This window comes from Sander lucioperca, chromosome 13 (genome assembly GCF_008315115.2).
Source record: "Sander lucioperca isolate FBNREF2018 chromosome 13, SLUC_FBN_1.2, whole genome shotgun sequence".
NCBI classification, from domain to species: domain Eukaryota; kingdom Metazoa; phylum Chordata; class Actinopteri; order Perciformes; family Percidae; genus Sander; species Sander lucioperca.
In genome coordinates, this window is record NC_050185.1 from 27,009,066 (window position 1) to 27,035,297 (window position 26,232).

Sequence of the window (26,232 nt, forward strand, 5' to 3'; positions counted from 1 at the left end):
CTACAGAGAGTCTCAGACAGGTTCAGGTCTACAGAGAGACTCAGGCAGGTTCAGGTCTACAGAGAGACTCAGGCAGGTTCAGGTCTACAGAGAGACTCAGACAGGTTCAGGTCTACAGAGAGACTCAGACTGGTTCAGGTCTACAGAGAGTCTCAGACAGGTTCAGGTCTACAGAGAGACTCAGACAGGTTCAGGTCTACAGAGAGTCTCAGACAGGTTCAGGTCTACAGAGAGACTCAGACAGGTTCAGGTCTACAGAGAGACTCAGACTGGTTCAGGTCTACAGAGAGTCTCAGACAGGTTCAGGTCTACAGAGAGACTCAGACAGGTTCAGCTCTACAGAGAGTCTCAGACAGGTTCAGGTCTACAGAGAGTCTCAGACAGGTTCAGGTCTACAGAGAGACTCAGACAGGTTCAGGTCTACAGAGAGACTCAGACTGGTTCAGGTCTACAGAGAGTCTCAGACAGGTTCAGGTCTACAGAGAGTCTTAGACAGGTTCAGGTCTACAGAGAGACTCAGACAGGTTCAGGTCTACAGAGAGACTCAGGCAGGTTCAGGTCTACAGAGAGTCTCAGACAGGTTCAGGTCTACAGAGAGACTCAGACAGGTTCAGGTCTACAGAGAGTCTTAGACAGGTTCAGGTCTACAGAGAGACTCGGACAGGTTCAGGTCTACAAAGAGACTCAGACAGTTTCAGGTCTACAGAGAGATGATGATGAAGATGATGAAGATGATGATGATCCTCGTCCTCTCCGGTCTCCTCTGTGTCTCAGCTGACGGTAAGTTTCTGTCTCACTTTTAATCTCATGTATCTGTCAGATATAATCTCTGATGGTGTAAACAGTAAACAGGTTGTTAGTTTACTGACAGTCAGCCTGAACAACAGTCAGATATAATCTCTGATGGTGTAAACAGTAAACAGGTTGTTAGTTTACTGACTGTAGTCTGAACAACAGTCAGAGTTTCAGCAGCTGATCCTTCTGTCTGTTTTCTCTTCAGTTCTACATGAGGACATTTATATCAACGGCTGTTCAGACTCTGATGGAGAGTCCATGTATGCTCTGGATGGTGAAGAGAAGTGGGTTGCAGACCACATCAACAAGAGAGGAGTCGAGCCTCAGCCCAGTTTCGTAGATCATATTAGGTACCCAAGAGGATTTTATGAACAAGCTGTGAGTGATCAACAGGTCTGCAGAGGGAGCCTGAAGATATTACGTATAGTCATTAAGGACCCACTGGAGAACGGTAACGACCAACACATCTCATACTTTACTTTCTTTAATTTGTCTGGCACCCAAGTATTTTTTTAATTTCTTTTCTAAAATTAGCGATACGCACAGCTATTCCACCAGGGGGAGTTCCACAGATTACAGGCCCTGCCGTTTTAAGAGCTGTATGGGAAAGTACTCTTTCCTATACTTGGCTAACCTGACTCACACTGTCAGATGTGTGATTTTGTGTGAAAGGGCGAAAATACTGGTTAGCTGATTGGATAAACCATGTGTCTATCACCACCTATGTTGATAGCATTTATTTATTCTATGGTAAGATTAATATGGACTTTGTATCGTGTTTGAATGTGCCTGACCACAAACGAAGTTCCCTCACGGGATTGATTTTGATCTTTTCCTCTGAGAAAAGCCTCCAGTGCTGTTTTTTGCTCTTCTTTCAATAAAGGAATACTTTCTAATTCTGATAAAACTTGCGCGATAGCTACGCTCATCTTATCCGTGGAAGCCGCCATGTTGTTTAGACTGAACAGTCGCTTCTCATTGCGTCACACCTAAACCCGCCTCAAAACCAACGCTTATTGGTCGGTCGTTTGGCGAACGGCTCCAAAGTTTCTCTGTCTCAAGATACCAGACTGATCTGTGAGTGGAAAACTGGAGCTTTCGAGATCAGGACGCTCTCACGAGGCTAATACTTGGCAGCTGTCTTGTGGAATGGCTTACCTTCCAACCCTAAATTGTTGAGCTCCTCCTATTATTATTATTCTATTATTATTTCATGTATATTTCTTTCCTATTATTTAATGTTTACTCTGTACGTGTGCTGTGTGTCTGAAATTTTGCTGCTGCTGCAACAATGTTATTTCCCATTTTTTTGGGATCAATAAAAAATCTATCTATCTATCTATCTATCTATCTATCTATCTATCTATTTTCATTTTAAATCTTCAATAAAAAAAATGGTTATCAAACCCATAAACAAAATCAAAAGGTCCTTGGAGTACGGAATATTGTATTGTCTGTTTGTCTGTCTGCTTGTCTGTCTGGGAATTTAGCCCTTGTTTTCAATTGTGTTTTAGATCTGTTTTACTTGTTTGTTTTGATTATTAGTTGACCATTTCCCCTTTGTCCTCAATGTTTTAGTCCATGTGGTGTTACTCTCCTTCCATTCAATCAATTCCATCAATCAGTCTTCAGTTATTTAAACTATAAGTCAGAATAACGTCAAATGTCTGACTTTCTGTCATAAATATAACAAAACTTCTCCAATACTGTAAAATGCAACTATATAACTGCAGTCCTAAGAAATCAATTTAAATATCATTTAATTATTTACTTACTGTGTGTTGATTCATTGACCTGATTTGTTTGTTCTTTTGTGTTTGCACTTTGTGTTTAGAAATATAATAATATAATGGGGCGATATAAATAAAACAGACATGATCTGACTGATTATTATAACTTTCCCAGCTTCAGGATGATGGTATTCATGAATCAGCTCTGTTAAAAATAGTTGTATTAGTAAAGAACTAGTTCCAAACTCAAGCCAGTTCTGTGTTTTCATGATATGACAAAGTAATTAATTCCTTCATCACATCCAGACTGGACTATTCTAACTCTTATTTAGGTCTTCCCCAGTCTTCATTAAGTTGCCTACAGATGGTCCATAGTGCAGCTTTAAGGATGTTAACTGGTACTAAGTAAGGGTTGATGCCCGATGCGGTGTCCATTGTCAGGTATGAATGGACGACGGCGAGGCGTGAAGTCCATTAATACCATCCCAGTCTCACGCCAGTTCGTGAAATGGTCATGTTATTTAATCTATTGATTCATGTTCACGGGACGTTTTTCTCGTTTTTTTTTGGGGTGGCCAGTACGAAAATGTAAAGTAATGTATTTGACAGTATGTTGAACAACAAGACAAGCTGGCTATCCAGCCATGTCATTGTCCCCAAAACCATATAACGACTTTTATGAACAATTTTATCCGCAATGTGTAATTTACACAACAAAGTCAGTCCAGAGGGGAAGTATAACTTACTTCTTGCAGCTTGAGTGTTAGCGCCATCCTGTGGTGTTCAGAATACAAGGTTGCAGATCCACATTTCCTATTTGATTTAATGTAGCACATTCATTTAGAACAGTAAACAGTCAGTTTCTCTGGAACTCCTTTAGTACGTGTCCTACATTACTTTTTTGTGGACACCCTGCAGCCAATCAGAATCGAGTATTCACCCAGACCATGGTATAAACATGTTAGCACATCCCCCCAGTGCTAGACTCTGCTCACCCTCTGTTCACTTCAGACTCCATCTTATATCACAGATCTTATTCAAAGGCACTCAGCCCCGACGTCTCTTACATCTCAGGACAGCTCTCTCCTGTATGTCCCCCGATCTCAACTCAAACTAAAATCTGACATAGCCTTTGCAGTTGCTGCTCCACTACTGTGGAACCATCTGCCTTTAGATATCAAATATGCTCCCCCCATTTCCGTTTTTAAATCCAGACTAACGACACATTTTACTCACTGGCACATTTTAACAATTTCATCTTTCAATCTGTTATCATGTCTATACTGTTGTTATTTTTAGGCTGCTGTTTGTTGTTGGGATGCTTTTTTGTGTTTTCTTTCTACTTTTATTTTAGTAGAGCACCTCAGTGCTTCTTTGTACCACACTTTGGTCGGATTAAGCTTTATGTAAATGTGCTCTCGAAATAAACTTGACTTGCTTACGATAGGACAGAATAATATGAGATGTGTTTCTGTTGAGATCCTCCTTCCAGTCTGATGATCTACACCAGAGAAGACGTGGAGCTCAGAGAGAAGAACACCCTCATCTGTTATGTGACTGGTTTCTATCCTGCTCCTGTCAACTTCTACTGGACAAAGAACGGAGAGAACGTCACCCAAGGAACCAGCACCAACGTTCCCTACCCCAACAAAGACGGTTCCTTCAACCAGTTCTCCAGACTGGAGTTCATCCCTCAGCTGGGAGACATCTACAGCTGTACAGTCAAACATCTGGCCCTGGACCAACCACTGACCAGAATCTGGGGTCAGACAACTTTATTTACACTCACACTAAATACAAACATCTCATTAACCAATCAAACTACAGCTGTTCTCTCTCCAGATGTGGAGCTTAATGTTTCTGTGTTTTCTGTCTCCAGATGTGGAGAAGACTCAGCCCGGTATTGGACCTGCAGTTTTCTGTGGACTGGGTCTGACTGTCGGTTTGCTCGGTGTGGCTACTGGAACCTTCTTCCTCATCAAAGGAAACAAGTGCAGCTGATTGGTCGGGACTGATGATGATGTCATTACTGCTGTGTATTAAGGGTGTTGTATTTTAGTCAGCAGTTATAAATGCAGTAGTGTTTTGCCATTAGTTACGCTCAATACAGTGAGCAGAATTTGAATGTTATTTTCGGGACATATTTTGTAGTTTATAGTACACACCAGGTAATTCTACGTCAAAACATCACTTTATCTTGTATCACAAATCTTTCTTGTTGTTACACAAAATCATATGTATCTAATAAAGAGGTGAAACTTTTCTGGTTTCAACACAATGAATTGGTAAAGTGAAGAACAATTGTCTGTGTGTGTTTAAAAGGAGACTGAGGATCCAGAACACAGAGGAATACATCATCTAGAAACAGTTACAATGTCTGGTTTGCAGGCTTTCATCAAGTTTTCTTCATGCTTGGGATAAGACAGCCATAGTATGCATCCCTCCATCGGAGCTTGACTTTAACCCTTGTGTTGTCCTTGGGGTCACGGGGACCGGTTCAGTGTATTTGATTAGATTTTGGCCGAGCCTCTCCTCGCGCATCGGGTCCCTGAGACCCCCCCTCTACTTGCTCATCACGCTCCGCTTCTACTACACAAGCCTAGTCCCTGTCGGGTCCCGGAGACCCCCGCACTTTGCTCACGGCGTTCGGTTTCTACTACACAAGCCTAGGCCTTTCGGGTCCCGGAGACCCCATTGCTGAGGGCGTTCGTTTTCGAGCCTCGGACGGGGCTCGTGTGTGACGCGTGGGCGCGGCGGCTTCCAGGCCTCTAAAACCCGGGCCCCGACGTGACCGTGGACGAGCAGCTGATCCCCTTTCGCGGTTTGTTATCATCATCATCATCATCATCATCATCATCATCATCATCATCATCATCATCATTTCTTGTTTTTTGTGTGCTTAACTCTTTCTTCTTCTTCTTCTTCTTCTTCTTCTTCTTCTTCTTCTTGTGCCACACATCCAAAGTCGATGCCCATTCCGCCAGTACATGCCCAGCAAGCCCGCGAGGTACGGCGTCAAGTTGTGGGTGGCCTGCGACGCCAAGTCCAGCTACACGTGGAACGTGCAGGTCTACACGGGCAAGTCCGCGTGCGGCGCGTCCGAGAGGAACCAGGGCACCCGGGTGGTGCTGGACCTGACCGAGGGGCTCGCGGGCCCTCGCAAACGTCACGTGCGACAACTTCTTCACCTCCTATGACCTGGCGCGACGGCTCCTGGATGAGAGGCGCCTCATCCTGGTGGGCACGATGCGCAAAAACAAGCCCGAGCTTGCCGGCCGCCTTGCTCGACACCAGGAGCCGCGCAGTCGCCTCGTCCAGGTTCGCCTTCACGCCCGCCGCCGCTCTGGTGTCCTACGTGCCCAAGAGGAACAAGAACGTGCTGTTGCTGAGCACGCTGCACGCGGGGGACGCGCGACTCGTCGTGTCTGGCGGGCGCGCAGCCAAACCCGAGATCGTGCTCCACTACAACGCCACCAAGGGCGGCGTGGACAACCTGGACAAGCTTGTGGCCACGTACAGCTGCCGGAGGAAGATGGTGCGCTGGCCCCTCGCCGTATTCCACAACATCCTCGACGTGTCCGCCTACAACGCCTTCGTGATCTGGTGAGAGCTCAGGCCCGCGTGGATGCGCAGCAAGCTCAACAGGAGGAGGGCATTCCTCGAGCAGCTGGGATGGGCGCTCGTTTCGCCGCTCATCGAGAGGAGGAGGCGCCTCCCTTGCACGGAAGCGGAAGCCGCGACGGTCAGGCCCGCCGAGGGCCGACGAGAGGGCGAGCGGGAACCGCCCGAGAGGAAGAGGTGTCAGCTCTGTCCCAGGAGCAACGACCACAAAACACACGCCGTCTGTGCCGGCTGCCGGAGATACGTCTGCGGGAGCTGTGCACGGGCCTATTGCCCGGAATGTGTGAGCCCGTAGCCTTCTCGGCTGCTCGTCTAAGGGCGAACTTCCGGGGTGCACTAGTCGTAAAACAAACAAATAAATAAATAAAACACTAAGCATGACTCTGCATTACTCTGCATGACTCTGCAATACTCTGCATTACTCTGCATTTCTCTGTATTACTCTGCATGACTCTGCATTACTCTGCATTACTCTGTATTACTCAGCATTAATTTGCATTACTCTGCATTACTCTGCATGCTGCACTAGCGACAGTCACGTGAGCTACGCGGTTCACCTCACAAGCGACAAAAGTCTTCACACGCGTCCCTCCGGCTCTCTGCGACCCTCCTGTTATTCAAGCGTATCTTTACTTTATTTTATTTTATTTTATTTTATTTTATTTTTTTTGTTTTTATTTTTGTTACCCTCACCTCGCCCTCCCGGTCTCCGTTGCAGCGTATTTTTCTACTACCTATGCCTCGATTCTCTCTGGGACACTTCCTTCATTTCATTTCATTTCACATGGACCGCCTCGCCTCGTCCTAGGGGTCGCAGAGACCCCTGTGTATGTGATTGTGTTGCATGCACGCACCTAACTCGCACAAGGGCGAAGGACCACACAAAGGTTAAAAAACCTACAGCAACAACAAAAGTCAGAATGAGGAACAAAGATGGGATCAGTGATGCGTGACACTTCTTCCCCGTACCACAGAATATTTTTCCAGAGAAGATAAACACATTGATGTTCTATGATTACATTGTTAAAGGGTACTTCTGTATTTTCAAACGTGGCTTTATTTCCCCATGTTTTTGTGTGTAAGTGACTGATGGGAAATATAAACTTTAGAACTGGTCCCGTATTAAGTGAGACCGCTGCAAGAAAATATTCTTTTTAAACCAAAACATAGCTGTGTAGATGTAGCCTTAAAGGGGACACAGCGTTTGCAGTCAGGTCAGTCAAACCGTTCTCACTCCCAACTCTACAGTACCGATGCTTACTGATGATGGTGGCTCTCAGCGTAAAATACTGACGAACAAATCATCCTTTAGCGTCTGTATGGGACAAGCGGGCAAAGCAGTGCTGTAAGATGACGTAGTATGAAGAGAGACAACAGTGGAGAGTAGTATGTAGAGAGACAACAGTAGAGAGTAGTATGTAGAGAGACAACAGTAGAGAGTAGTATGTAGAGAGACAACAGTAGAGAGTAGTATGTAAAGAGACAACAGTGGAGAGTAGTATGTAGAGAGACATCAGTAGAGAGTAGTATGAAGAGAGACAACAGTAGAGAGTAGTATGTAGAGAGACAAAAAACAAATGTCACAAACAACAAACAAACACAGGCCTCGCATTTTCAAAGAATATGTTGCTTTTTTCGACATTTTGGAGTTTTGTCTGCCATTTTTTTCTTATGTTTAACTTTTCTCTTACTCAATTGGACTGTGGGCGTCCCTGGTATTTGCCTTCAATGCCAATGCGGGCCAGCCCAGTTTGGCAGCTTATATCAGATAACATCTGCTGATGGGTATGGAAGTTTGTTTCCTCGTGTACTTCTGTCTCTGCGCCTGACTGCCATTATATACACTAAATCAACTGTTCTTTTGTGTTTTGAGGATTGAGGAAACTTCACAGTTGACTTAAAACCATGAATCATTCCCATGGTGAACAACAATGTCTTTACACAATGTTATGACAACCTTCATTTGTCTGGAATGTATGTGGGGCAGAGGAATATGTCTTTTTCAGCTGAGATTATTTGTTTTCTAATTTTTATCCAGATATAAAATTCACCTCTTTTGAACAATTCTATTGAATCAGTTGATTTATAATAAATGATCATTCTTTCTGATCCACTTCCCTGAGCTACTCCTTTTAATTTGGTGGATGGGACAATAAATCCGTTCTAAAAAATGGCTAACAAATGGATGCCTGGGTGGCCTAGTGGTAGAGCCCGCGCCCATATACAGAGGCTCAGTCCTGTCTACACTTCCATGTCTTAGCTGTCACTAATAAAAGGTATAAAAATTTTAAAAGTTTTGAAAAACAAAATACAATAAAATAGGTATATGTGTGTGTGTATGGGTACGTGTGCGTGTGCATTTGTGCTTATGGATGCGTGCATGCGTGTGTGTGTGTGTGTGTGTGTGTGTGTGTGTGTGTGTGTGTGTGTACATATGAGTTCTTTTACTTATTGTGTAAAGGTTCCATCAGGTGTGAACAGATTAGGCTCAGCATGTGCTGGATGTCCTTCAGTTGGCTGGTGTTTGTCTGGGTGTAGCTCTGTCTGTCAGTCAGTCTCTCTGTAGGGGCTATTGTCAGTTCAGGGGGGAGAAGAGGGGGCAGCCTGTTGGTGGTGTTGTAGGGCTGGTGATATAGGGGCTGTGGCGGTCGGGGTCGAGGGGTCCTTGCTGCTGATGCAGAGGGATTTCTTGGTAGCCTTGGTGAGGTAAAGGGTGGAGGGGCTGGGTTGCGGTTCAGGGCGACATCCTTGGGGACAGCTTGCTTGTAGAGGTGGACCTGATCATACAGATCAGTCTAGGTCGAGGGTGGGGTGGTGGGCCAGGTGTACGTTGGGTCTCAGGGCACCGTCCTGGAAGAGGACGGCATTGCTCTGTTGGATGGTAGCAGGTTGAAAGTTTTTCCGTTGTAGAAGGGTGGACACAACAATGCGGAGTTGGAGAAGTTGCTGCTGGCTTTCTCGATCACTCTCCTTAGTGATAAGGTCACTTGCTCTTGTTGGGTCTGCAGGTCATTAGGTCTAACAAAATTAATTGTTTGGTTCCGGTTTCCGACCGACCCTGTCAATTTATTTGCGACCCAAATTTATTTTATCAGCTTGGGGAAGAAATGATAAGAATTAAATAATTACCCAAATAAAAAGTTTGAGGAGAACTATAATTACATTTTTGTACAGCACTCTTGCGATGCAAGATGCCTGTTGTCCTCCAGCAATGCTGGAAGAGGACCCGATGTCGCCGCAGCGGCACTTAACCCTTAGAACCCGACGCCGTCGCCGGCGATGAAAAACGGCAGCTCTGATTAATATTTAGATAATTTGATAACGATTTAATGTAGAAACTTACCGATTTTTGCTGCTAAAAGCTAACGAGTTAGCCATCACGGAGGTGTCTTTGTTGTCTTTGTAGCCTTTACAGAAGGTTTTCTATCCAGCCTGGAAGTTGTGCATCTTTTCGGAGTTGTTCAGCAATAAATCCAAACGCTTATATCCAAGATTTACCCACTTGATGTCCATAATTTCTCAATTTTCCGTCATTTTTGCCGCTAGCTCGATGCTAGCTGCCATTTTGAATATCCCATGATGCTTTGCGAGATTGTGGTGACGTCTTTCAACCAATGGGAAGGCAGGTCCGTCATACAAAGTCTATGTAGTAGACAAAGATAGATCACTCCAGCGAATCCAAGCGAGAACAAAGACTATAGAGTGAAAGATGGATCACTCCAGTTTATTACCGTTCTACAGAGAAGATTGTTTTGAGATTTGGCATAAATTTGGGGCTTTTTTGAAGAAATGTAAATAGTTTGTCCTTTTACATAAGTTATAATGTTCATTATGTTTATTTTTGCACTGCATGACTCCAAATATATAGGAGAACTGTTTTAGAACATTGCTGTGTGTGTGATTTCAATAAATATGACATTATTATTTGATTATTTGCATAAGTGAATGTCATGAGGGCAAAAGTGTCTGGACTTTTTTTGAAAAAATGTATATATTTAGTCAACTGTATAAGTTATAATGTTTATTTCTTCACAGTGTGACTCCTAATACATATGGGAACTGATGTAGACAGGAGATTGGCTGTGTGTGATATCAATACATATCTGTGAGGTTCATGTTCTGTTTTATTTATTTATTTGTCTTTAAGGTCATACAACCTTTTTGTACATTCAAGTGACCTCACTGCAGCACAACTATTCTAATAGCCCAATTTTTCCTGAAAAAAATGATGTTCATAAATTGACTATAGACAACAGGGTTGATGTTTTACAAGCTTTTTTCAGAAAATAAAACCAGACAGACAATGAACTGTAAAAATGACCTTAGGGCTGGTAGGATTAACGTTGCCGTGTCCAGTTTTACGGCAGCAGCAGTGAGGACGGCGCCTTCAAGCAGCCCTCACCGGCCAGCTACAGCACTACTGCGCCGCCGGGGAGCTTCAACACGTTAAACAGGGCAGATGAAACCACTCAGGAACTAGATGTTGTGTTTATCGTTCAAGAGGATGGCAACGTAGCAAGCAAACACGATGAAATGGAAGGTAAACACCCTTTAGAGTGCTCTAACGTTACAGTAAGTCCCTGTGGCTCAATGGAGGTGGCTAACAGCAGTGAAGCTAATGACAACTTCACAACGCAATTCATTTGATACAAGCGTTGCATTATGGAAGATAGACGGGATTCTGAACAGAGATTCCCGTGCTACACACACACACACACACACACACACACACACACACACACACACACACACACACACCAGATCTGATGTGTGTGCGTTACTTCACGCAGCACATGTAACTGATTGGGCACGATACAGATTATACATTATTTACTGCCGCTGGCGCAGATGAACTAACGCTACACTTGTTACTGTAAATACAATAAACCCTCCATGATTAAAAAGTCAATACTTATCAATACCCACCTACCTGTTCTACAGGAATAAACATGTAGAAACTGATATTTCAGTCTGCTCTGTCTGTGCTGTCCACTCTTGTCCACAGCGTGTGCAAACACAGCTCTACTCTGCAAATAGTGATTTTTTACAAACAAGCTAAAATGAAAGATGTCAGTTTGTAATCTAACTCTTAGTTTGCAACGAATCTTGAATTTTGTACAAACTTAATACATAATGTAAACGTAGCTGCTGTCTTAACGAACCATCCTCTCCGCTGGAGCGGTAAACCTGTGGATGTATAAGACCAAACAGATACATGTGGCTACTTAATATGCACATGAATGACGCCTCACCATGTTTTCTATTTAGTAAGCAACAACTGTACATGTAGTAACAGGTAGGCTATGTTATGAAAAAATAGAGTATCCATCACTACTGTAAAGGAAAAAAAATCCTACCTATCGCTGGCTGCCACTGGGAACAAAATAAAAATAGAAAATAAAATAAATTCCCTATCGACCCATGACCTCAACTGACAACCAACCAGAACCAAACAATTTTTTTTATGCCTTAGTGCCAGTATGAATGATGATGTGGCTGGGAGAGTTTGTCCTCACTTAGCAGCTCGAGGGCTCCTGTAGTTGTAGGGCACCACATCTTCTTATATGGTGGTTTGGGAACAGTTTTTATCATCAATGAATTTTCCAGTGGAATCTGTGAGGAGCTCAATCTGTGGTCTGGAGGGAGTGTCGGGCTGTGTCTGTGGTGCAGGAGATAAGGCAGGTTGGGCAGGGTGAAGTGGGGATGGTGTAGACTGGGTTGGGTGGGGTGAGGAGGGTGCAGTTTGGATTGGTGGGGGAGCAGTAAGTTGTGGAGGACATACCGAGGCTTTCTCAGGTGGCTAGGTGCAGTAGGTGAGGTGGAGGCCTAGCTGATCTGGAAGGTTGTCAACTTTTCTCTCTGTCATCTGCAGTCTCTGTCAGCATGTTAAACTCTTCCTTCTCTCTCTCTCTCTCTCTCTCTCTCTCTCTCTCTCTCTCTCTCTCAGCATGTTAAACTCCCCCCCCTCTCTCTCTCTCTCTCTCTCTCTCTCTCTCTCGCTCTCTCTCTCTCTCTCTCTCTCAGCATGTTAAACTCTTCCTTTCTCTCTCTCTGTCTCTCTCTGTCAGCATGTTCATAGCTCTCTCCCTGTCTCTCTCTCTCTCTCTCTCTCTCTCTCTCTCTCTCTCTTCTTTTTGTTGTTGAGTTTCTTGTTGTGTCTCCTTTTCTCTCTCTCTCTCTCACACACACACACACACACACACACACACACACACACACACACACACACACTTTACATAATGTTATGACAACATTCAGTCTGGACCTAAAGGGCTTCACCAACACTGACAATGTTCAAGAGATCATAATATAAATGTTCATACAGAGGCCTCACGATTCAATCTGCTCATAAGAAACTAAATATAAGATGTAGAAAAGTTAAGTCTTTACATTCAGCTTCACTACTCTAACAATGCTAACATGTTGCTCCCAGTTAGGTTGACTTCTCTTAACATATATAAAGACTGAAAGGGTCAATATTCTGACTTGTAGTCATCTTTATTAAAAGACTTCCTTAAATGTTTCTTAACTAAAGTGTAACTTTTCTCCTTAACTTCTTCCGGGACATGAACAGCCTCTCTTCAGGTGTCAGGAGGTAAACTGAGTCCTCCTCAACATTTGTTGGGTTCTGGTTTCAGAACCCGCTAAAGGCCAACAGCCCCCCCCTTGTGGTTAATAACAAGTACTGCATGGAATACAATTAATAGTAACATTTTACCTACAGCCTTGACTTCCACACTTCTGCTCTGTCCATCTGTGTCTGTGTGTGTGTGTGTGTGTGTGTGTCTCTGTGTCTGTGTGTGTGTTTATGTGTGTGTGTGTCTCTGTGTGTGTGTGTGTGTGTGTGTGTGTCTCTGTGTCTGTGTGTGTGTTTATGTGTGTGTGTGTCTCTGTGTGTGTGTGTGTGTGTGTGTGTGTGTGTGTGTGTGTGTTTGTGTGTGTGTTGGTGTTATGCCAAACATTATGTTTGCAGCAAACATTTTTGTTACCAAGTCAAATATCCAAATGTCAGTTTTAGCTAACTATATGAAAGCTGTAGTATTTTACTTGCAAGTGTCTCAGTTTGCTAACGTTACATAACTAACATTAGCTTAGTAAAAGTTAACTTGCCTGAAACGCCAACAAAGTGCCTGTAGCTAGGTAAAAACATGAGGTTTAAGCATGATTATTGTAGCACCCTTTGTCTACCAGAGAGGACAAGTTAGCTGTTAGTAAGCTAATGTTAGTTATGTATTAGCAAGCTATGGGACGTGCAAACATAGTACTATAGCTTTCTGATTTATCCACTATAACACAACTGCATACTGTGTACAAAATGCAGCTTTATGTAGGGTATCTACGAATTTGTGATTAAAATTGTGAAGACTTATTTTGACATTTGACACGGGCGCCGCCATTTTGGGTTATGACGAGGAGAGAGGAGAGAGAGTGGAGAGGAGCAGCAGCAAGCTGAAAATTAATGACAATCTCGGGTAGTCAGTCACGATAAAAAGTTGTGTTTAGACCCGCGACAAATATAAGAGCTGCATGACGTTGCCTCTGAGTGTTTGTTTATGTGAACAAGTTTGTTAAAGTAAGTGTTAAAAGTAGTTTTCTGCCGTGTTCGTGCGTGAAGCTGGGCAAAAAGACCTGTTAGTCTCATTACGTTTCAGTCACGTAGGAGTTAAATACTCTCGTGTTTTCTTTGTTTAAAACAGGTTTTTTTTTGTTTTATTTGTTCAAACGAACTATAAACCGTGAATGCTGCTGGTCGTGTGAAGAAAAAGATTCGCTGAGTCGTCGATAGGGTCGTGTGTTGTTCGTCTTCTCATTGCGTATCCATCAGCTGGGATTGCGGCCTCGTTGAATCAAGCTGCAGTCGTCAGGATCGCGAGGACAATCGCTGAGGGTCAATGAGTGAAGAAACAGTACCCTGCCATCCGTTGGTCATCATTCAGCACCTCATCCACAAACCAAGAGTGGTGATGTAAATTGTTTTCCTACTGAACACTGATAAGCAAACTACCATTTTCTTCATCAGAACTGAACTGTTCAATCGTGCAGTTATCTTTGATGGGACTGTGACCAGTGAATATTCCTGCAAAGGGATTCATAGACTTTCTTTTGTGCACATTACTGAACTATTTGGCCAGTGAACTCATAAATGGACAGAGTATAACTTTTTCCTGGAGTTTTTAATCGGATCTTGAATTTTTGAACCATATTGAAGTGAACTTTAAGTGAATCAAGGGAACTTCATTTGAAAGGTTGAGTTTACTGAAGTGAACTGTGAAACGTTTCAGTCTACTTACAATAAGTGAAACTGATTGTTATTTTGTTCAGATTGAATTGCAACTGAAACACATTTGTTGAATTTCTCTCTTTATTTTCCACATTTTTATTTTACTTTGATTTTTCTGCATTTGAAATTGTTTTACACTTCCTGTGAAAACAAAGAAAAATGAATCATTTCAATTCATGCAGCAGAAATAAATGTTATTTTTGTTTGTTAAGCTAAAACTGTTTGTGTTAATTTTGAGTCACTTATACTAAGGAGTGGGGGCGTCTTACCTATCCTGTTAGATCCGGGGAGGGCGGGTTTCCAGTCAACTAGGTTCAACTCCTGAGTTTTCTACATATACACACTTCAGGTGGCTGCCGTGTATTGAGTAAATCCTGAAGCCCACCTCGCCGACTCTTGAGCATTATACATTGCAACGCGATAGACACCACACACAACAAGGCTAGCAGTTGTACAAAGACTAAAAGCATTGGGTGGGGGTACTAGGATCCTGTTGCTCACTCAGTCTTCCTTAGTATAGTGCTGGATATTTCCCCCACAAGGCGGTGGCATATTTCCTTCCGCCACATTTAGCTTAACTTACAGACTTGTCACTTGCTGTACAAGACATCTTAATGACAGCCAGGCTCCACCCTCAACCTTTAGCCATCCTGTCATCAAGAGCCAGGCAGCCTTTTAGACTCAGTGAGACATTATCATACTATCTTACTTGCGGAACGTCTGCGGCCCGGCTCCGCTGCAGAACGGCTGCGTGCTCCGCCGTCCGTCAATACCCACCATGTCCGGATTTGTTGCGTAACGGCTGCAGCCAGCCGACCACGAGATCTCGCGAATTTATGTATGTTCGCGCGATGTAACAGGATGTAGTTTCTATAAACAGAACCACAAAACCAACAACAGTTAGTTTCATCCAGAGGAGTAGAGGGGAAACTACTCTATGCTGTGTTTTCAAGGTGTAGTGCAGGGAAATATGACCTGCCGTGAGCACGGTGGATTTTATTTTGAAAATTAACCGGATGTTTTATTTTGTTTCTGTGCTCGACTTCCTGGCTCGCACAATCTGAATTGTGCTGAATTTCTGCGGAGCTCTCCGTCGTCCGTCAAAAATAGAAGCTCTGCGTTAGAGCTGAAGGTCTTTGCCCGAACCCGACGGGACCCGATGGGTTTGGTCGGGTTCAGTCTTAATTTCTATCATGTTACATGGGCTCGGGCCGGGCTTGGGCTTGCGCTTGCGCTCTGGGTTGCGTGGTAAACGAGCGGTCAGGTGATGCGTTTCAATTAGCGTGTAAATGGATGCTGAGGAGGTGAGGATTTATTTTATTTCTTTGTTCCAACTTCCAAGTGGCCTTTAGCCTACGTTAGTCATGGATAAATTATGTTAAAACATGTATAAATGACTCATTCTTGACGAAAGACAAGAGCTGTGTGCGTGCGGCGCAGTCTCTTTTTTCTTTCTCTCCCCTTTCCGCCGAGTGGTGTGTGTGCGCGCTCGCTGTGTGCGCGCTCGCTGTGTGAAGCGCGTATCCGCGCTATTCTCCGACACTCTAACCACTGCTGATAGACGGCCTTTAGTACAGTCGGGCTGTAAACAGGTTCGGGCTTTTAAAAAGCTGTCAATGAAAATTTACTTGTCGGGCTCGGGCCGAATTCTGTCGGGCTCTGTCCTTTTTGGGCCGAACTTTTAAGGCCTGATTACAGCTCTACTCTGCATATCTGCTCCGGTAGGGCTGGGACTGACGGAGCTGGGACGGAGTAGGGACGCAGATGTTCTGCAGTCAGTGGAAATACACACATTGACTTTAATGGAAACCTAATGACTCCGTCGACATTCCGGAGATGTTCCGCAGACGTTCCGCATCCAGTGGAAATTGCCGGTTACTAGTCAGCTCAGTGGCAGTATTAGGGGCTGGTATCTACAAGTGTTGATAGGCAGTGCAAGGAGTAGTGGGCTTGTCTGGGGCTCAAAAGTCCATGATTTTTGCAATAAATTAAAACCACAAAACATATCCAATTGGCACCCATGAATGGTGAAAGAATCAAATCAGGACAAAAGCATATTGTCCCAGCCCTAGAGTTGTCTCTTTATACTGCTATGGTGTTGAATCATTGCAGGAGTTGCTCCACTAAACTCCAAAACACGTTCACCTCATGGCAGCACATACTCTCCACTGCTGATTCCATTGGGTAGCATAGCCCACACAAACACATGTCAAACACAGTGATAGGGACATCTATCTCTCTTTTTCTTTCTGACAATGAGCATCGCTAATTAGTTGCGTTTTAGCACAGGCAATATCGCGTTCTGCCAGCTGATGCCTGTGCAGTGTGTGCATCTCTACAGCTCTGATTAGGACTACTGACACCATGTAAGTAAGTCATGTCTTCAGTCGTTGTCCCTCCTTGCTATTCTACATGACGGCTAGATTTTGAAAAGAATGTGGCTTGTTCCCTATTGTTATCCGGGTTAGCACCAGGCTAACCTAGACTAGCTCTAGCTAGCTACTCACCAGGACACCTGGCCAACCCTCCACTCATTCTCCTCACACCAAGCATTTATAACTGACACGATTTCTGGCAATTCCCTCTCTCATGCCTGACTGGTTCAAAATTGTAGGACTGTGGTCCATCAAAAACTTGATGGCTTCCCACCTCCTCAGTCTTCCAGTCGTTCTCCATAGTCTAGCCATAGACAGTAGGAATCTAGCAGAGTATGGGTTGCTACACCCTCATACGACGTCATCACCCAGTTACTGTAAAAAACATGCTTCCTTTGCAGAAACCCCAATAAATGTTATTTTAATGCATTTTAACGCTCAGATACCCAAGGTCATTTTTACAGTTCATTGTCCGTCTGGCTTTATTTTCTAAAAGAGCTTGTAAACCATCAACCCTGTTGTCTACAGTCAATTTATGAACATTTTTTTCAGGAAAAACTGGGCTATTAGAATGTTTGTGCTGCAGTGAGGTCACTTGAATGTAAAAAAAAGGTTATATGACCTTAAAGACAAATAAAACGTAACATGAATCTCACAGATATGTATTGATATGATTGCCAATCTCCTGTCTAAATCAGTTCCCATATGTATTAGGAGTCACACTGTGAAGAAATAAACATAACTTATACAGTTGACAATATATATACATTTTTTCAAAAAAAGTCCGGACGCTTTCGCCCACATGACATTCACTTATGGTGAAAATTGCTAACGACCTTCTAACTGCTTCAGACAAAGGACTTGCCTCCGTACTTGTCTTATTAGATCTTAGTGCTGCATTCGATACTATTGACCATACCATCCTCTTACAGAGACTGGAACATTTAGTTGGCATTAAAGGAATCGCACTAAACTGGTTTAAGTCCTACTTCTCTAATCGATCGCAATTTGTTAATGTCAACAATAAACCATGCGTTCCTCAAGGCTCAGTGCTTGGACCAATTCTATTCTCTTTATATATGCTTCCTCTAGGCAATATTATTAGGAAACACTCAATTAACTTTCACTGTTATGCGGATGACAACCAATTATATCTGTCAATCAAGCCAGACGAAACCAGCCAGCTAGCTAAACTTCAAGCATGCATTAAAGATATAAAATCCTGGATGGCCCACAATTTCCTGATGTTAAACTCAAACAAAACGGAAGTTATTGTGCTGGGCTCCAAACCCCTACAAACCTCATTAGCCGAAGATATAATTACTCTGGATGGCATTGCCCTGGCCTCCAGCACTACTGTCAGAAATCTAGGAGTTATTTTTGATCAGGATCTATCCTTTAACGCCCATCTAAAACAAACCTCTAGAACAGCCTTTTCCATCTTTGTAACATTGCTAAAATTAGGAACATCCTGTCTCAAAATGATGCAGAAAAACTAGTCCATGCATTTGTTACTTCCAGGCTGGACTACTGTAATTCCTTATTATCAGGATACTCAAATAAGTCCCTTAGGACTCTCCAGCTGATCCAGAATGCTGCAGCACGTGTTCTGACAAGAACTAAGAAAAGAGATCACATTTCTCCTGTATTAGCTTCTCTGCATTGGCTTCCTGTAAAATCCAGGATTGAATTTAAAATCCTTCTTCTGACCTAAAAAGCTCTAAATGGTCAAGCTCCTTCATATCTTGAGGACCTCTTAGTTCCTTACTGTCCCACTAGAGCACTACGCTCCCAGAATGCAGAGTTACTTGTGGTTCCTAGAGTCTCTAAAAGTAGAATGGGAGCCACAGCCTTCAGCTATCAGGCTCCTCTCCTGTGGAACCAGCTCCCAGTCTGGGTTTGGGGGGCAGACACCGTCGCTACATTTAAGACTAAACTGAAAACTCTCCTCTTTGATAAAGCTTATAGTTAGGGAGTGAGGAGTTGCAGCGAACGCCTAGACCGGCAGGGCAGGGTGTATAGCTGCAGACACAGCACCCCTGCTTTTCTCTGCTTCTCTTTACAGTCATCAGATTTACCTATCGTATAATCAATAATATAGTGCCTCTCCTAGTTATGCTGTTATAATTCTAGACTGCCGAGGAAGTTCCTTCTTATGAAACGCTCTTTTCTTTTGTTTCCTTTTATGCACATCCTGTCTCAGAAGTGCTTGTTACTAACCTAGCTCTGGGGAGTTTACGCCCCAGAGTCCTTATGTTTCTTCTTCGCCCAGAACATCGCCTCGGATTAGGGCGACACCAAGACCTGGGTCTTGGGTGCAGCTGTGGCTATGGACCTGCTACACCCTGCTACGCTCTGCGATTCCCTGCAATGTCCGGCTACGTCCTGCTGCGTCCACCGCGTCCACCCATGCTCTGCTGTGCCACGCTACATCCTGTACCGTCATAACCCCAACCGTCAGACACCGCCCACCAAGAGTCTGGGTCTGCCGAGGTTTCTTCCTAAAAGGGAGTTTTTCCTCGCCACTGTCACAATAGCCACTGCTAATGCTTGCTCTTGGGGGAACTATTGGAATTGTTGGGGCTTTATAGAGTGTGGTCTAGACCTACTCTATCTGTAAAGTGTCTCGAGATAACTCGTTATGATTTGATACTATAAATAAAATTGAAATTGAACTTATGCCAATAATCAAAATAATAATGTCATATTTATTGAAATCACACACAGCAATGTTATAAAACAGTTCTCCTATATATTTGGAGTCATGCATTGCAAAAATAAACATGATGAACATTGTAACTCATTTAAAAAAGGACAAACTATATACATTTCTTCCAAAAAGGCCCAAATGTATGCCACATCTCAAAACGTTCTTCTCTGTAGAACGGTAATAGACTGGAGTGACCTATCTTTCCATTCTATATCCATTGTTCTCGCTCAGATTCGCTAGAGTGTTCCATCTTTTAAACTCCATATATTCTTCGTATCCCTTAGGGCTCTTAGGGTTTTAAGACAGAAATGTTTAGATATATACATATTGAGCACTTCATTTACACATTAATTGGTTGTGGTGGTTAACCTGCACTAACCTGCACTGGCAGCAAGAAAAATTACCAGAGAACAATACCTAGCTGTTGTTGCTTCAGATTGTCCACTTCAGTCTTCTGCTGTGCTGCTTGTTCTGCAGAATCAGAGACAGTTTCTTTGACATTGACATTGCTCTAAAGCTGCAAAGAATATTGGATTAGTATTTAAATTAATCTCAAACCATTTTGATAATTGTCATTTTTTATGTAAAAACAGTAAAAGTTGGGTGATTTTTGTTGAACTGGGTCAGCTTCTTAAATATGATTTTTTTTCTAGTTTCTTCTCTCTGTGACAGGAAACTGTATCTTTGAGTTGTGGACAAAACAAGACATTTGAGGACGTCATCTTGGGCTTTGGAAAACAGAGAGAGACTAAACAAATAATACATTTATCCAGATGATAATCCACACATTAATCCACAATGAAAATAATATGTAGTTTAAGCCCTACTTTGCTCCACTACATAGAAAAATACTTATTTCTCTCTGAAACGGAGTAATGAGGGATGTAGTTCTTAATTTCCGTTAGAAACCTCTACAGAGTGTCCAGTCAGAACACAGAAACAATGATTGTCAAGGTCGTTCAAAGATTTATTACACATTAAGTCTTCACACCCACAACACAGAACAGAGATGATCAGATGAATGAAAGCTTGGGAGCTTGGGTGTGGTTCTGAAATTAACAAAAGAAAGACAATTCAATGTCCTATGAAAACATGCAATTAGCATAGGTAACATTACATCCTGACCTGTTAAGCTAATATACCACCTGAGGCTAAGCAACTTGGCTAACAATGAAAGAATAAGAAAGCTAGCATATTAGCAACTAGCATGTCCTAGCATTAGCATAGCAACATAGCTAACAATGGCTAACAATGAAACAAATAAGAAAGCTAGCATGTTAGCAACTTGCATGTCCTAGCATTAGCATAGCAACATTAGCACAAACAAATTAAAACACTTTGCCGCGGAGCCCCATAAACTTAAAGCGGTGCCTCTATTAAACAAATGTAACATTAAAGCTAGAAATATAGAGAGTTACTGGTATCAACTCACCATTAGATGCACGCACACCAAAATAACTATACTGCAATCTGAGGATTCAACCTGCTGCTGCACAATTTTGCCTTGCACATTTGTGAATGACTCTGAAAAGGAGGGTCCTTCTTCTTCTTCTTCTTCTTCTTCTTCTTCTTCTTCTTCTTCTTTATGGTTTATTGGCAGTTGGCAAACCAACTTAAAAGGTGCATTACCGCCACCAACTGGACTGGAGTGTGAATGAGAGATATATGCAGAAAAACAAAACAAAAAAAAACACACAAAAAAACTAAATCCTCTTTACCAAATCAATTTCTCTGAGAAACTTCATAATACAGTGATATACCTTGCCGGCTGGCGTCCCCAAAAGCCCTGACAAAGAAAATGCATGGTGATCTGCCTTACGGTGCTCTCTCTGAATGTCGTATTCCTTGCAATGAATTAGAACATGCTCAACAGTTTCTGGCTGAGGACAGTATACGCAGTTTCCATTAGAATGTTTGCCTATCTTATATAATGAATAGTTAAGACCTGTATGTCCAATTCTAAGACGAGTAATGATACTTTCTTCCCGACGTCTAAAGCCCACCTTCCTCCCATCACCAACACCGCTTTGTATATTGTAAAGATGTCTTCCTGTTTCACTAATGTCCCAATACTCCTGCCAGGTTGTTAGTGCATATGTCCTGATGAATGATTTAACTTCCGCTTTGCTCATTGGGACCTGTAGGTCTACATATGTAATCTTAAGTGCTTGTTTGGCCAGAATATCCACCTTCTCATTTCCCTCCACACCAGCATGGGCAGGAACCCAAATGAAAGTTGTAAATAAACCCTTAATTTTCATTCTGTACAATACAATACATATTTCATTGATGATATCTGTTCTAGATGATGACCTGCCTGTTCTAATGCTAGAAAGTGCAGAAAAACTATCGGATGCAATAAGAGTTTTGGGTAATCCCTTCTCCTCTATCCACTGTAATGCCAGTAACACTGCCATCAACTCTGTAGTGTATACTGATAAATGATCAGATAACCTTTTCTTTATTGATGCATCACTCACCGGGATATACACTGCTGCATCTACACACCCTTTTTCTGGATCTTTAGAGCCATCTGTGAAAATGAAAACAGAGTCTGATAAATTCTTTTCAACATAATTCTGGACTATGCGCCACACTGGAAGAAGTTCTGACTTATTCTTTCAGTTCCTGATGTATGCTAAGATCTACACTTGGCAAGGGGAATAACCATGGAGGAATGGAGGAGAGTGAAACAGTAGGACTATATTGTAATTGACCTAATCCAATGCTCATTGCTTTAGCATCACCAATCCATCCAAAGCTAAAGAAATCTGACTCGTTGTGTTCCCAGCAATCCATTAAAATTCCCTTTGCAGGATGCAAATCACAATGTCCCTGGAGATTAACCCAGTATGCCAGCATTAACTTGACCCGTCCTTTTCTCAAAGGCATCTCCCCCATTTCCACCTGCATCGCTGAAACTGGAGATGTTTTAAAGTGCCCATATTATGAAAAAATCACTTTTTCTGGGATTTGGGGTGTTATTTTGTGTCTCTGGTGCTTCCACACACATACAAACTTTGAAAAAAATCCATCCATGTTGTTTAGAGTGAGGTACGGTTTCTGAATGTGTCCTGCCTTCAGTCTCTGGGTGAGCTGGTCTAAATCGGCACGGCTTGTGACGTCACAAGCCGAAACAAGCAGGCTAACCGCAACCATTAGCTCGTAGCGTTAGCGTTAGCATGCTAACGCTAGCATGCTACCTCATTCTCAATAGCAAAGTACTGCTACAACACACACAAGTTCACCATAATCTACAAAAGAACTACTCCTGCCTTGTAACTGACTGAAGTTGTAGAAACAGCCTTTCTTTTACCATCTATGGAGCTAGCTAGCTGACATGATCTACATCTGAGCTACTGGGCATGTGCAAGTGCAATCAAAGATAGTACATAAGAAGAAGAAGAAAAGATGTCTCACTCTGTAGCTAAAACAGAGACCAGCTGAAAAGAGGATCTGCAGCAGTGAGAGAGAGCGGTGCAGTACAACTAAACTATGGTGTTTTTTGAAAATTAAACCATGTAAACCTATTCTGGTACAACCTTAAAATACAATTATGAACCTGAAAATGAGCAGAATATGGCTGCTTTAAAAGACCCACTACAAATCCTCAGAGCTTGAGCTTGCAAGACATCCAACTTCTTGAGATGACATTCTGCTGCTGACATGAAAGCTATACAACCATAATCTAAAACTGTTCTCATGAGAGCCCAATATATATTTTGAAGAGATGATCTGTTTCAGTGGTGTAGTGGTCCCTGGAGAAGTGGGTATACTCTCAGTTTTCACCTTTTTTTTCCTTTTTTTTTTTTAAAGTAGTCCAGAAAAAAAGCTCTGTTTTTGAAACAGTGACATGTAAGACTATGATTTAGTTTACCCAAAAATCTGTCATTTCTACTTGCTCACTATTATAAAATGATCATGACTTGATTAGAAGCAGTTTGTAGTTACTACTGGTCACACAAGCAGCCTGGATGAATGTAAAATGTATTTATCATGAGGCAAACATGGTGTTATCTCTTCTCCTCTAAATGTGCAGTCATAATTTGCCAGTAGTTTAAAATAATGATTCATTTGGAAACCACCTTAAAACTTACCTCAGAATTATGTCTTCCATCAACTTGTTTGGTCTGCTGCCGTTATCGTAGTCAAGTGGCACCGGCACCTGAGGTTTTTTTTGTTTTTTTTCACTGGCACCTGAGGTATTAGCGATATTTTCCTCGGCATGACCCGCCCTACTCTGCCTCTGATTGGCTCATCAGTCCTCATGCCTAAAGTTAACCAATCTAGAGGCAGAGGAGGGTGGGTCATGGCTTCACTATCCTTGAGGAAAAAATGGGCAATCTGGCTCACAGATAGAAGTGGGTATACGCAATGCTGACTGAAAAATAAGTAGGTATACGCCGTATACCAGCGTATACCCTGGACTACACCACTGATCTGTTTGCTCCCCACTCCTGTCCAGCCAAACAACGGAGTACATTGATAACCTTTTTACAATTAATCTGAATCTTTCCTATATGCATTTCCATGTGAGCTTTTCATCAAACCATACACCCAGAAATTTAATTGCTTTTACTTGTTCAAGAGTTTGACCATACAGTTTTACCGTCATGGGTGCCATTTTACGCCGTCTTGAAAAACAGATCACCTGAGTTTTTGCCACAGACAGTCTGAATCCCCATCTATTTGTCCATCCCTCCACCTGAGCTACAGCATCCTGTACCTTTTTATTTACAAATGCCACATTGCGGCCTTTTATCCACAAAGCCCCATCATCCGCATACAAAGACCTTCCCACACCATGATCAACATGAAAAAATATATCGTTTATCATAATGTTGAAAAGCAATGGGCTACAAACGCTTCCTTGCGGGGTACCATTCGCCACCTCATAAACACTGGAGTATTCTGCACCTACTCTAACTTGTATTTTCCTCTCACATAAAAAATTCAAAACCCAATTATATACTCTACCACCAATTCCCAAGGATTTCAACTTAATAAGCAGTCCTTCTTTCCAGAGCATATCATATGCCTTTTCCACATCAAAGAATACAGCAATCACTACTTCCTTATTGGTCTGTGCTTTCCTAATTTCAGATTCCAAGCACAACACTGAATACATTGTATTTCGACCTTTACAGAACCCACTTTGATATGGAGATAAAAGAGCTTTACTTTCTAGGAAATACGTTAACCTTTCAGTAACCATTCTTTCCATGATTTTACATAAATGTGACATTAAAGCAGCCATATTCTGCTCATTTTCAGGTTCATAATTGTATTTTAATGCTGTACCAGAATATGTTTACATGATTTAATTTTCAAAAAACACCATATTTTTGTTGTACTGCACCGCTCTCTCTCACTGCTGCAGATCCTCTTTTCAGCTGGTCTCTGTTTTAGCTACAGAGTGAGACCTCTTTTCTTCTTCTTCTTCTGTACTATCTTTGATTGCACTCGCACATGCCCAGTAGCTCAGATGTAGATCATGTCAGCTAGCTAGCTCCATAGACGGTAAAAGAAAGGCTGTTTCTACAACTTTGGTCAGTTACAAGGCAGGATTAGCTGGGAGACTTCTAAATGAGGGCGCACATGGAAGTAGTTCTTTTGTAGATTATGGTGAACTTGTGTGTGTTGTAGCAGTGCTTTGCTATTGAGAATGAGGTAGCATGCTAGCGTTAGCATTAGCGTTAGCGTAGTTAACGCTACGAGCTAATGGTTGCGGTTAGCCTGCTTGTTTCGGCTTGTGACGTCACAAGCCGTGCCGATTTTGACCAGCTCACCCAGAGACTGAAGGCAGGACACATTCAGAAACCGTATCTCACTCTAAACAGCATGGAGGGATTTTTTTCAAAGTTTGTATGTGTGTGGAAGCACCAGAGACACAACATAACACCCCAAATCCCAGAAAAAGTGTTTTTTTCATAATATGGGCACTTTAAGGCAATAGGTCTATAACTAGATGGATCTGAGGGGTCTGTCCCTGGTTTTAGAATAGGTACTATTATCGCCTGTTTCCACACTGATGGAAGTTGACCGATTTCCCAAACCCTGTTAAAAGGTTCTAACACTTTGGCTAGTGAGTTCTCTGTCATATGTTCTAACATTTTATAACACACACCATCTTTCCCAGGAGTGGTTTGACGAGCACCAAAAACTGCTCTTTTCAACTCAAACATACTAAAAGGCAAGTCTAATGGATCTCTTGACTCTACAGCTGCATCCACTATTCTGGGATTCTCCATTAGTGTTCTGTTTCTACACTGCCTGATCTCCTCTGAAAGATTATCTGAACTATGCACTTTCCTAAATGTTTGAGCAAAAAGCTCAGCCTTCTCCAAATTGTTGACAGCCATTTTGTCCCCACTAACCAAAACTGGAATTCCATAATTCCCACGGATCCCCCCCATTCTCCTAATCATTCCCCAGACATCTGACAATGGTACTTCTCTTCCAATACTATTGCAGTACAGCCTCCAACATGAGTGTTTTTGATTCCTAATTGTTCTCCTTACTACAGCCAGGGCCCTTTTATATTCAACCAAAGTTTCCAAAGAATGGAGTTTTTTGAGTTGCTTAAATGCTTTATTTCTTCTTTTTATGGCTTCCCTACATTCACTATTCCACCAGGGTATGTTCTTGTTCCGTCTAGCTCCTACACTTACTGGAATGTTTCCTTTAGCTGATTGTATTATTACCTTAACTATATCAACA

General features: G+C 42.6%; 2 protein-coding genes and 1 long non-coding RNA gene across 3 annotated transcripts in view; 1 reads left to right on the top strand and 2 right to left on the bottom strand.

Annotated features, from left to right (window-relative positions):
- Nucleotides 1-26,232, bottom strand: part of LOC116063573 (complement C1q-like protein 2) — a 417,866-nt gene that overhangs the window by 332,562 nt on the left and 59,072 nt on the right. Inside the window, exon 6 of the mRNA XM_035990845.1 lies at nt 19,930-19,983. Coding sequence (XP_035846738.1) covers nt 19,930-19,983 — 54 coding nt within the window. The remainder of the gene's footprint in view (nt 1-19,929; nt 19,984-26,232) is intronic.
- Nucleotides 457-7,546, top strand: LOC116063577 (HLA class II histocompatibility antigen, DR alpha chain-like). The gene is made up of 5 exons (XM_031318574.2): nt 457-780; nt 1,001-1,246; nt 4,005-4,289; nt 4,405-4,559; nt 7,534-7,546. The coding sequence occupies exons 1-4, from the start codon at nt 711-713 to the stop codon at nt 4,524-4,526; spliced, it is 723 nt and encodes a 240-aa protein (XP_031174434.1). The 5' UTR covers nt 457-710; the 3' UTR covers nt 4,527-4,559; nt 7,534-7,546.
- Nucleotides 20,467-21,066, bottom strand: LOC118492992. The gene is made up of 2 exons (XR_004894918.1): nt 20,945-21,066; nt 20,467-20,561 (listed from the first exon to the last, which is right to left on the bottom strand). It is a non-coding gene; the product is annotated as an uncharacterized LOC118492992 (long non-coding RNA).

Bases quoted from the DNA above. Each gene is read 5' to 3' on its own strand.
- LOC116063577 (XM_031318574.2), top strand. From the start codon at position 711: ATGATGATGAAGATGATGAAGATGATGATGATCCTCGTCCTCTCCGGT. The intron at 781-1,000 runs GTAAGTTTCTGT...TTTTCTCTTCAG, and splicing joins CCTCTGTGTCTCAGCTGACG to TTCTACATGAGGACATTTAT. The intron at 4,290-4,404 runs GTCAGACAACTT...TTCTGTCTCCAG, and splicing joins ACCACTGACCAGAATCTGGG to ATGTGGAGAAGACTCAGCCC.